At 42.8% G+C, this 12,359-nt stretch overlaps 1 protein-coding gene across 1 annotated transcript in view; it reads left to right on the forward strand.

Moving 5' to 3' along the window:
• The first annotated feature begins 263 nt into the window (after positions 1-263).
• LOC126272260 (craniofacial development protein 2-like) overlaps positions 264-12,359 on the forward strand; it is a 36,354-nt gene continuing 24,258 nt past the window's right edge. Inside the window, 1 exon segment of the mRNA XM_049975036.1 lies at positions 264-359. Within this exon segment, the coding sequence (XP_049830993.1) occupies positions 264-359 (96 nt within the window).

Raw genomic sequence — 12,359 nt, forward strand, 5'->3', positions numbered from 1 at the left:
GCATCCGTCACAAACAGCGTAGAGAGCAAAGTTTGTTAGATCCAAGTAGGGGAGCTTCCCTCACTGTGCGCGTTATCAAGAGCTTAACTCAGGATCACATTTTGATTTACTACATGTCCGAAGGCGGTAAGTACTGTTAGAACAGTTTTGAGCTTTGTTTAATTCAGTTTCACGTAGGTTTGCACTTGCAGATGGACGTATACCATCGTCCAGTAATGATAACTTCCAGTAACAGCTTTCGGTCACTATTTTCAGCGTAGGGCATGTTGGATGCTATCAACTACGTCGCCAGCAGAGTTTCGATACAGCCGCACACAATCAGGCGACTCCACCGCCACGCCGACCACGCTATGAACATGGTAATACAGAAAACGCCCGCTTTCCTGGCTGCGCATTCTTCTTTCGTTTTCTTCAATTTCTTTGCAATGTGTTAGATGCTCATAAAGACGAAAGGCCAAGTATTCACCGTTCGCCCGATAAGAGAGTCATCTGTTCAGCTGTTTTTTTATTCCTTCTCATTTATTACAACAGGTCAACCCGTCTCGTGTAATTTACTTATATGTTAAATTAGAATGAAGTCATATGATGCTCATGTTAAAACGCAAATACCAAGGCGGGCATCTTATATAATTCACTTTTTGTGAGTTGTTTTTACCAATTGAATTATATTTAATTTTTTATGACTTGATATTTTCTACAGTATCTGGCGATCCAAATTTTTTACTTTTTTTATCATTATTTGAATAACTGTTAAATGAATTGGATAAAATTTCAATAGTTATTGCATATGCAGCTTAATGCAGTTTCACTGAATAAACCACTTGTATGTTGAACAGCCCGCCTTGCATTTCATTTATAGAATTTAAATAAAAATTCACACCTCTTTCTCCATCCCACACGAGGTATCTTGCAAGACGTGAAATTCTCCACCAAGGGTGGACCAGAAGACGAAGAAGGCAAAGAATCACCCCCACATTCCACCAGGCGTGGGTACGGGAGCCGATACAACAAAAATGTAACCGCCACACATTGTATAAACCAAGTATTCTCTACTCATTGAGTGTCTCCTCTTGAATGTTCTGTTGGCCAGGTAGCCAATCCAGACGCTGCACCTGGGTTCCAACACTGGGGAAGCAAGCCTCTACTTCGCATATTCTGAGAGCAACCAATCAGCGACTCCAAATCTCTCTTGCCTGAAAAAAGTAAATTTTATACTAGGGAGGTGTCTTTCTCACAGGAAGGATGGCCATGTTTTCGGCAAAAAACAAAAAAAAAATCTACCTAGACGGGACCACAGTCCCTCATTTATGGAGAGATCTAATCTTTCCAGGCCAACCACTTGCAGTTTCTGAAAGAAGGCTGTTAAGTTTCTCAGACAGTAGCGGTCATGAAATACGTATGCTTTTTTTGCTGGTCGCTAAAAGAACCTGCTGACGTCCTGGCACCAGGGTAGTTACCGTCTTGCCTCCTCTAAACACAGGCACCGTCCATTCTGTCCCTACAGCCGCAGCTTCTAATATGAGAATGCATGGAGTTTTTGACCTCCCATAATTTGCACAAATGCTCTGTTTACAGAAGCGTCTTTTAAATGGCTACCTCCACCCACTTTCCACCGACTGGCTGGCTTCACAACAGACAGCTGCCGGGCCCAGGTGAAATGGTTTGCGAGCCGGCGCCCTCCTCCTCCGACCCTGAGTGGAAAGGGAGGAGTGTTGCAGCCAGAAGTCCCTCTGCAGGTACGATCCATACAGCGCTGCTTCCCTGAATCACTCGCACAGCCAGATCGCTGCACTCATCATTTATAGCCTCCAGTCCATCTCTGTCCCTTTTCTCTGTAACCTCCACTATGGTCCCTCGGGTACTAGTTCTGTACAGGTTACACATACAGTTACACGAATATTCGGCCCACAATTTCCTCATGTAAAAAGTCATAAACTACATACAGTCAATGTAGTACTGGGGAGCGCCGAGATCATGCCCTAAAATGTGAACATTAATCTGACTGACAATGTTGGTAAAGGTGACAGAGTGGCGTGCCACCTCTCAAAGCAATTCCCGTAAATGATTAAAGGGCGACTCGATAATGTCCCAGATGTGCCCATCATGTTCAGATCAGGCAATTTTCGTGACCATGGTGACCAAGACCTCAATGTGAGCTCACTATAACACTTATCAGACCACTGTAGCACGATTGTGGACTTGTGACACAGACAGTTACCCTGTCAAAACACGCCATTGCACTCGAAGAAATCGTCAAGAATGTAGGAGTGCAGATGGTCTGGTGACTTGATTACTGCCACAGATATAATGCTGCGCATGCAGTCTTAATGCGTGGCAAGCTGGATCTACGGAACAGCCTTCGCCTGGATGACGGTGAATCCTGTCAAGGTCACTGACGTGGTGCAGAAATAAAAGTGAGTCAACGAGCTAGGCGACATGTCTCCACTGATCCACGGTCGAATTTCGATGATCTCACATCCACTGCAAATTGACGGTGGTGTCCTCATGGGAGCACTTAGCAGTCGTCTACAGAACGGCGTGATCTGAAACACTTGTGTCGGTATTGTGTTCTGTCGTCATCTCCTATACATATCGCCGCCTATCCTGCGTTACGACAGGCAAACCTCCAACATTGACTTTCCGTGACGAGGTTGGATATCCAATACCTTGCCTCCTACTCACGTTGTCACCATCCTTCAACCATTTTATATGCTCATGACTGGCATGCAATGATCACCTTCGCTCGTTTCCATGCGCCGATCACAAAAATCTGCCTTTTGTCAAAGTAACGAGCTACAGTGGATTTCCCCAGCTGCCGTTTCTGTCACACTTGAATGATTTCCTATTCCCTTCTGCTCCGCTAATATACCTTCCTTATCGCATCAGGTGCCCGGTATTCCACCAAACGGCATACAGTCACATCGTGGACAGTGATCATATTCCCAGTTAATAAAATGTTCCGGGCTCTTATGCCGTGGTCGAATGTACTCAGCTTATAAGGTGAAATCCATTCGAGCACGGCATAATAGTCAGGAACATTTTATTAATTATGACATTTCTGGCCGTGAAAGTTTACGTTTTACTGTGATCATATTCTTGAGACACATTAGAGACTATGGAGCCCATAAACTATACGAGCGTACTGAAAATTAGTGACTCCAAATTTTTTGTATGAATGCTCTTAGAGTTTTAAAGTAAAACAAACTTTAATAACGTTCAAAATCTTTATTCTTAACGTCTACATATTTATTTCTCAACAGTTACTCTGGCGACGATGACATTTCTTTCAATCAGTTAGTTGATACCATCACTGTAGCATGTTTGACTTTGTTGAAGGAGCCACAACCTCACCTGCGCTTGCACCGCTTCATCCTATCAAACTGTAAGTCCTTGCAGACGTTCTTTAAGTTTTGGAAACAGGTGAAAATCGTTTGGGGCCAAGTCGAGACGGTATGGAGGATGATCGATGATAATGCACCCAAGGCGTCGGATTGTTGCAGATATCGAAGAGTTCGCATGTGGCGTGGCATTCTCATGCTGAAGGAGATGGTGCTCCATGTATGACAAAACTTTTATGTCGCTATAAATTCGATTACAGCTCGCTGTTTCTCTCACACCGTCATAGTGAAGTTACAAACCGCCATGTTTCACGCTGCAGTTCGGAGCCCTCTAGCGGCATAGAGTTGCAACTTGCGTCAGCGAAGCGAGAAAGTCGACAGAGTAATATGCTTATAATACTTCAACCGATGTTGAGAACTGAACAAAAACATTCGGAAGCATTAATTTCAGCACGCCGTCGTAGATCCAGTTGCATAAAATTCGCTCACTTGGATAATTCGCTCACTTGCATTTCTTGCATACAACTATGAATAAAATTTCGTCCTTTTCATATTTTTGGTAGAAAATAGCCGTCAAAGAAAGGCAGTTTGGCAAAATTATAATCACCCATTAGACAAGTATCTCATTTAATATCATTCAGCTGTGCTAACCTATCTGGTTAGCTAGCACGGCAGCTCAGCGTGTTCGGGCAGGGGCCTCTGCAATAGAAACACGAGTGAACTTTTTCATCGATAGAACATGAAAGATGTTATGCGATATCTGATCGGAACCAATGACAAAATGTGACGAAGCAGCAGAATGAAGACAAACAGAAGTTAGTATGATAGGCAGACATTTGCGTGAGACTACTCGACTTCAAGTATTCGATTCCGGGTCTAGTTGTATTACTTTTTTGTTTTGTTTCTTATTTTAAGCTACGTGATACGGTATTTGGATTCTCAACCGTTATACAGCAATTACAGCAGATCTTATACAAAAGTGTAAGTATTTATTACTAAAACAGAAATGAGAGAGGCAAATGTATTTATTATCCTACTTCTTAAGATATGTCGTCCTTTTAAACTTTTGTTCTGGTTTCTTCGACGCACTACGCTCCCTGATGCTTTCCCGTCTACTGTCATCATTGTTTCTCTTTTTCTCTTTTCCTCAGGTATAGCCATAAATCAAACTTCACCTTTTTGATATGTCCCCTCATTTTTAACTAGCTAGTTCCCTTGCAACCAGGCGTGGAAGAGAACAGAGTAAACATACTCTCATTTCTGTTTCAGTATCAAGTAACTGCATATGTATTTTATAAGAGTTGCTGTAATTGCTGTATAATTATTGAGAGGCCAATTACTATATAACACAGTCTAAAATTAAAAAGAACGAGACCCGGAATCGAACACTCGAAATTGTTGTAATTGTTACATAAATATTTAGAAACCCAAATACCATATCACATAGCCTAAAATTAAAAAGCACTAAACCCGGAATCGAAAACACGATCTCGATTATTCTAATGCAACATTCTAGCCGTTCCACTTTTTTGGCCTGTTCTTTGGCCATTTTGACATGCAAAATAACTTAAATTTTCTCCCTTGTAAAATAAAAATTCTTCTCTAGCGACAAATCTGCTGGACTGAATTGGAATAACCTTTCTTGATCTCGTTAATTTCTAAAAATACTACACAATGTAGCATTTTCCGTGGATGAAATTCAGTTTCCCTTGATTTTCTTAATAGAGAGCGTTTTATAAACACTATAATTAAATCAAAATGAATAAAAGAAATCCAATTGCAAACATAGATGATATAGGCAATTAAATTTCAGTATCTCTACGATGATGGTGTATCAGAGACTGATTAAAAATTTAAATTGAAAAAGTATGGTGCTGTATTTTGACTGAGTCTTTTTATTGGAACTACCTCGGCTGTTTTTTAGGGACACATAAAAAAAATGATTACCTTGATAAATATTTAATACCTACTTCTACACAGCGTGTGTCCGTTGCTTCAATCAATTCTACGCCTGACAGTGCGTTAAAGACGTTCGTCCTTCAAACTGTGGGCTGGTTATCGACTCTTCCATATCTACTCCCCTGGCGTTATCAGATGAGCACCTGAATTACACATAACTGGTAAGTTTGAGGGAGCGCTCTCGTTATGCGGCGATGAACGGCAAGACCAAGCACAAAAATGTCCTTGGATCTTGTACTTGCCGTCGCCTGATAGTCGAGTACAGAAAGAGCAAAATGCTCGATATCAGCGCATTTTATACTGGCCAAGTAGTGGAGCCAATCAGTCTTTGATGTCGTGCGGTCATTGGGTTTCTTGCGTGCCGTGTCAGGGGAGTAACTATGGGTATCTCTACTGGGAGCCATCTGCAGTAGGTATCAACGAACTGACGACAGTAATCGCCGTCAGTTGTCACAGACAGACGGGCCACAGCAAGTCACTCACCATTTCAATGTTTGCCAACAATCAATCGGTGAGCACCGAAACCATCCAGAACGACTTTAACCATTTGGGGTACCCAGGCAACAATCTTACAAGTTTATCTTCGCTAAGTGTACATCACTGGGCACTGGGAACAACATGGGCGCAGGAAGAGACTCATCACTTCTTGAACTATGGAGAAAAGTAATGTTGACTGATGAGTCCCGTCACTTGTTGGTATACACCGATGGCAGGAAACAAGATGTCGGAAACTGCACGAGACATTGGATACTGATAAAGCTAAAATTATTATTATTTTTAGGTTGTTGAGAGACTGCTCTAAGTTACTGTTAAATCGTAATCACCGTCTCCTACCTGATTCTTTTATCCCATCGCTACCTAATTTCCAGTTATTTTATTTTCCAACAAAATTTATTTTTCATGTTCTGATAATATCTCTGAGAAAGTTTCGCTCTTGGTTTTCGATATTTCTCGTTTGTGATTTATATCATCACAGTATTGCCGCTGCAACTTTTGCGCATTACTAACCAAAGGGTTCAATACACCAATGTGTTTCCAGTTTAACTATCGTATCGTTGAGCAGTATTACCGTGTGTAACTACAGCAATGCACCTACTGTGACGCTATAAAAGTTGTGGATTTTTTCAAGCCTTCAATTTTCTTTAGACTGAATGGAATGCACAGAGGAAATGGTACCACTATGTCTGTGTTACATAAAAAACGATAAAGGATTTAAAATGTAAGATTAGGAACATGTAACTGTTAAGATTGCAAATTATGAATGACTTGAAATGTAAGATTAGCAGCATGTAACTGTTAAGAATGCACTTAATGAAATAAATAAGCAGATATTACGAGCGCCTTACTACAAATCGTATGTAATATAGCTGTTGGCTAGCTTTCATTGTGCGATCAGGTCATACAGCAACCTTCCAGAAACTTAACATCCGATGATAAAGTGCAAATGAAGTTAGATAAAAAATGGTTTATCAACATTTATGGGAAAACATGCAGTGAAAGTTCCACAACGTTTACATAATGTCTTTTATCTTTCACAACTATGTAATTATTTCACTAAGCAATGGGTGAGGAAGCCATTAACATAGTAATATTACCGAGCAGAGGAGGCACAATGGCTAGCACACTGGACTCGCATTAGGGAGGACGACGGTTCAGTCCCCCGTGGGGCCATCCTGATTAAGGTTTTCCGTGATTGCCCTAAATCGCTCCAGGCAAATGCCGGGATGGTTCCCTCGAAAGGGCACGACCGACTTCCTTCCTCTTCCTTCCCTAATCCGATGAGACCGATGACCTCGCTGTCTGGTCTCCTTCCCCAAAAACAACCCAACAGTAACGTTATGTGATTAAGGCAGTAATGTATTATACCAACAGTAAGAGGGGAAACATGGGGGGGGGGGGGGTGTTGGCTGTCACTGGACAATAATATGGTGGCGAGCAGAACGCAGTTTTCAAACAGGTTTCTGAAAGAAGTGCGTAATGTGTGCGTAGGAAAGAGTGTTGTGAAATACCAAGGTGAGTGGCTGTGGTAATGGAGACAGAAAACTCTTTTTCTAACTCAGTAGGTATAGAGAGTTGACACTAAGTACTGACTTAGTAGACTTACGAACGGGAACTAATGCAATGGATGCGAAAGGAAGCTTGCGTGGCAGGGAAGCCTGACGCGCCAGACGACGCACGGTGTTTTCAGCTCATGGGTTTCATGCCAGCTGAGAGATTTATTATTGCTCCATGTATAGCGGAAATATTACCAGTTCTTCAACAGGCAGGGAAAGCGCTTTTTGTGCAAAACTGTACTTGCTAATGTAGGCCCGTAACAGGGTACTGAATTTGCTTCAATGTCCTTTTATCCTTGAAGTTCGATGCTGGAGGGCTAGAAAAATATCCATTTCCAAGTTGCATAACTATTTCATCGGACTCAAAATATTTTCACCCCAAAACATCAGGTGGCAGTCATTTGAGATATGTCTCTCCCTCGCTGCTCCAGTGGTGGCTAAGGCAGGTAATTCACAATGTAAAATACAAGATTAGTTGTAGATTTTGTGTAGAATTATCTTTCTGGAAATAAAATTTAAGTTTACCAACTTGATGCCACACCTTAAGTTAAATTAACTGAGATTATTATCGGAAAAACAAGAAAATACAAATGAATTTAGCAGGCTTATTCTTTACCATCGAGGAAGTAACTTGAAGGTCACAGCGCTGTCAAACATATTCTGCATTGACGTCCAGCTTAAGTTATACCATCACGTGGAAGAATCCCTTTTTAATGTTCAACTGCTTGTGTCCCAAAGACACGGCACCTTAAACGGTACAAAAAAAGTAAAAGCCAGTGAGTTTTATTAGAGACTCTCTAATTAGGCTAGGTGCTGGAACATGGTTACTAATGAAAAATGTTACTGATGAAAAATGCATCGACTACAAACAAAACATCGTAAATTAACAACTCTATCAATTTTTTTTTCGTGAAACGTACTGCAAACTGAAAATAACATCTTTAATCTGTGCATACAGTGTAATCTGAAGAACAAAACTGCAAATCACCTATTAGTGTCAGAAGCAACTACCATAAAGTTATGAAATTCTGCACTAAATGACAACACTCCTCTTCAGAAGTAGGATACCGGTGATGAAACTCAACGCCGACACACCAAATGAGCTCAACCATTACCTATTCTTCGTAAATGACAGTTACGAGGAATAATATAATACGGATATCAGTCACCATGTCCTGCATTCCTTTGTTAGCTGGGATCTCTTTTCCATCCTCGACAAGGGACGACGATTTTCAGAGTTCCCAGCATTTTCGCCAGTTGGTGCTGTGGCTACACTTTGTTTTGTAACGACATGAGCCTAGACAGATGGACTCCATGTAGTAAAACGTGCCACTTACAGCAATACACTGACCGAGAATTCCGACACAGTGCTCACCAGGTGTTACAGGGTCGGTTACTGCAAACAGGGGCACTTTTGTGTGCAGCATACCTGACCTCTGCAGTTGCAATACCACAACAAACCAGTTTTGGTACGAATAATTACTAGTCGTCCGGCCGTGCTGGACAGGCATCGAAGCAGGAGTCATAGAGTCGCAATCCAACATAGTGTAGACCTCTGCCACGAGGTCACTGCTACCCTGTGAGCATCCAGATATGACTGCCCGGCCAGGGAGACCACTCTCCACCTGATGGGCCGACATTCGAATAATGGCTCTCCCTGCCAGTGGGGCGCCTCCAAGTGCCAGTCACCACCAGGCAGCTTCCAGTCCAAAGTTCTCTCTCTAGACGTTTGCACCCCTCACTTGTCATGGCCGCTTTGGACTGAGACTCCCTCACCCACTGGGCAATGAGAGCCAAGGGCACCTATCCTGTTGCAACTCAGCTACCTGCTAAATTGTTTAAGGCACAAGTTCTTGTCATGCCTGGCTTCACTGAGCGTAGTAGAATGTGGTTTCCTACTACAATGCTTCACTGCCATGAAGTCCGTGAGTCGAATGGTTCAAATGGCTCTGAGTACTATGGGACTCAACCTCTGAGGTCATCAGTCCGCTAGAACTTAGACCTACTTAAACCTAACTAACATCAGGACATCACATACATCCAGGCCCGAGGCAGGATTCGAACCTGCGACCGTAGCGGTAGCGCGGTTCCAGACTGAAGCGCCTAGAACCGATCGGCCACACCGGCCGACACCATGAGTCGAGATCCACTTTCCACTCACTGCCAAATGAGGGCTTTAGCTTGTAATAAAAAGGGATTCTACTCTGTTCGAGTGGCTTCTGACTTACCCTGATCCACCATCCTCCAGCAGAGCACACTTATACCTGCTACAACTGGTGTCAGAAGTGCTGACGGAGATTGCAGTGTTGGCTTTACGTTTGCAGAAACAAAGGGCAACACAACTAGGTAGCAGCATGTACATTATAAACCGCTTGTGGGATGCTAATATCTGTTGTTGCTGGATTTGTCCTCTTCCTGCTGTTCTACTATTCATTATGTCTGGTGTAGATTCGATTATGGTACCTGGAAAGGGCACAAGGCATGAGCCAATGTCATCGGCTGTGTGTACACAGTGGAACCTACCACGTCATCTGGTCGAGTGCACAGATTCACAAAATGTGGTGCGCTAGGTATACTTTGGGGGGCCGTGGGTACGAGGGAAGCTTATGCTGCTGTAGATAGTAGGGGATTACAGGTATAGTTTATTTCAAACGGTATATGTTACTTAGGAAAGTTAGTTCTCCAATGATCTACGCTAGTAACTATGCAGTTCGATGTCCACGGAGTGCCTGGGTGATGTGCCTGGGTGAAGTCCGTTTTGGTGCTGCACTCTTGCTTATTCTGTTTTCTAGAGAGGTAGTTGGCTGTAAACCGTGTTGAAGTGCTGATGATATGAAGCATAGATCAGTGTCGCAGCAGTATCTTGTGGCTTGTGTTTGTTGTATTTACCTCATGTGGCACTGGCTCAAAGCAGCTTAGCAACGCGCTGAGATACCAAGGATGCGAGATGGATCCCTGGCTGTGACGTCATTGTTATACCGTTCTGTGTCCCTCGAATTTCTGTAGGCATGACTGCAGAAAATTATGTAATATAACTGTTCAAATCATTAGAGAAGTTACAAGATTTTAGGGGGTTATGACGGGTAGAGAAGTACAACATGTTACGTAGTTGTGTTCAGGGCTTAATGTAGCTGGTATATCCTGTGGTTAAGCAAAGACATCAGTGGTATGATAGGGTTCATGAATCACTGCACGGATCTCTCAGGGATGAGAAGTGACGTTCAGGGTTTAAGAGATAGTTCTCCGATCATTATGTTGAGATTGTAGTGACCTTATAAAAAAAAGTGGTTCAAACGGCTCTGAGCACTATGGGACTTAACATCTGAGGTCATCATTCCCATAGAACTTAGCACTACTTAAACCTAACTAACCTAAGGACATCACACACATCCATACCCGAGGCAGGATTCGAACCTGCGATCGTAGAGGTCGCGCGATTCCAGACTGAAGCGCCTAGAACCGCTCGGCCATCGCGGCCGGCCAGACCTTATCACGGACCTACTTTTGTAAATATTTCACGCTAAGCTGTTCTCTCGGAACTCAGATACTTATTTTTGACGATGTAGTAAATAGACACAATAGGCCATTAAGGTAATTTGTCACGTGAAGGATAAGATATTTAGGATGAAGGAGAAGAGAGGTACTTTGTTAAGGCTAAGAGTAGTGAACGGGGCAATGGGGAGTTAAGAAAAACGGAAAGGACCAGGCACATACAACAACTGGCTGGTATTTCATGCAAATAACAATTTACTGATAAGTTCAAATTTAACTTAAAATGAAAGAAATAAATGCTGCAACTTAAATCTGAGACCACATTTTAAAAGAAACATAACATTCTTTTGCCAATAATATTTAAAACTTTGCAATTTAAATGTTAATGTCACAGTTTGGGGAAATATAACATGCTTTTAATAATAATAATAAGAAGAAAAGAGCCAGCTATGTAAAAGGTCGGGTGAAATTTGCAGTTTAAATCTTAAGGCCACAGTTTGAAGAAATATAACGTGCTTTTAATAACGTTGTTGTTGTGGTCTTCAGTCCTGAGACTGGTTTGATGCAGCTCTCCGTGCTACTCTATCCTGTGCGACCTTCTTCATCTCCCAGTACCTACTGCAACCTACATCCTTCTGAATCCGCTTAGTGTATTCATGTCTTGGTCTCCCTGCACGATTTCTGCCCTCCACGCTGCCCTCCAATACTAAACTGGTGATCCCTTGGTGCCTCAGAACATGTCCTACCAACCGATCCCTTCTTCTAGTCAAGTTGTGCCACAAACTTCTCTTCTCCCCAATCCTATTCAAAACCTCCTCATTAGTTATGTGATCTACCCATCTAATCTTCAGCATTCTTCTGTAGCACCACATTTCGATGGCGTAGCCGGCAGATCGGTCTAGGGTGAAGCAGACGAACCAGGCTGTGAGCAACATGAAGTGGCACTCCATACAAAAGCCAGCACGGTAGCTCAGCGTGTTCGGTCAGACGGTTACGTACCCCCTGTAATAAAAAAAACTGAGTTAATCGATCATCAACGAACTTAATCGGATTCCTCACGACGTCCGCCCCGAGCAGATATAACGAACAAATGCGAACAAAATGAGATTTGAAAAAAAAAAAAAAATACAGCGCGATGAATTGCGATGTCACTAACCAACGACCGGATGGTCACATAGTTGCCCCTTTCCCGAGCGGTAGGTCCGCACAAGCCGTCAGACGCGACGAGGGCAGACCTCACCAACGGACCGATACGCCCCACACACCACTCGTCCAAAAGCCAATTTCCTGTGTCGAACAGATGCAGCTTTCGCAGACCAACTTGGCTTGTACAGCCTAACTCAGCTCTCATATAGGAACCCGATGTCACAAACAACTCGGCTCTAACCGTGCAACATCGCTGTCCCAGACCAACTGTCTTCCCACCCAGAGACACACTTCCTCCCGAGCCAAATTCGACCAAAAATGCTTACTGAACAAATTGTAAATTGATAGCAAACTCGAGCCAGTGGCGCCA

This window comes from Schistocerca gregaria, chromosome 1 (genome assembly GCF_023897955.1).
Source record: "Schistocerca gregaria isolate iqSchGreg1 chromosome 1, iqSchGreg1.2, whole genome shotgun sequence".
NCBI classification, from domain to species: Eukaryota; Metazoa; Arthropoda; class Insecta; order Orthoptera; family Acrididae; genus Schistocerca; species Schistocerca gregaria.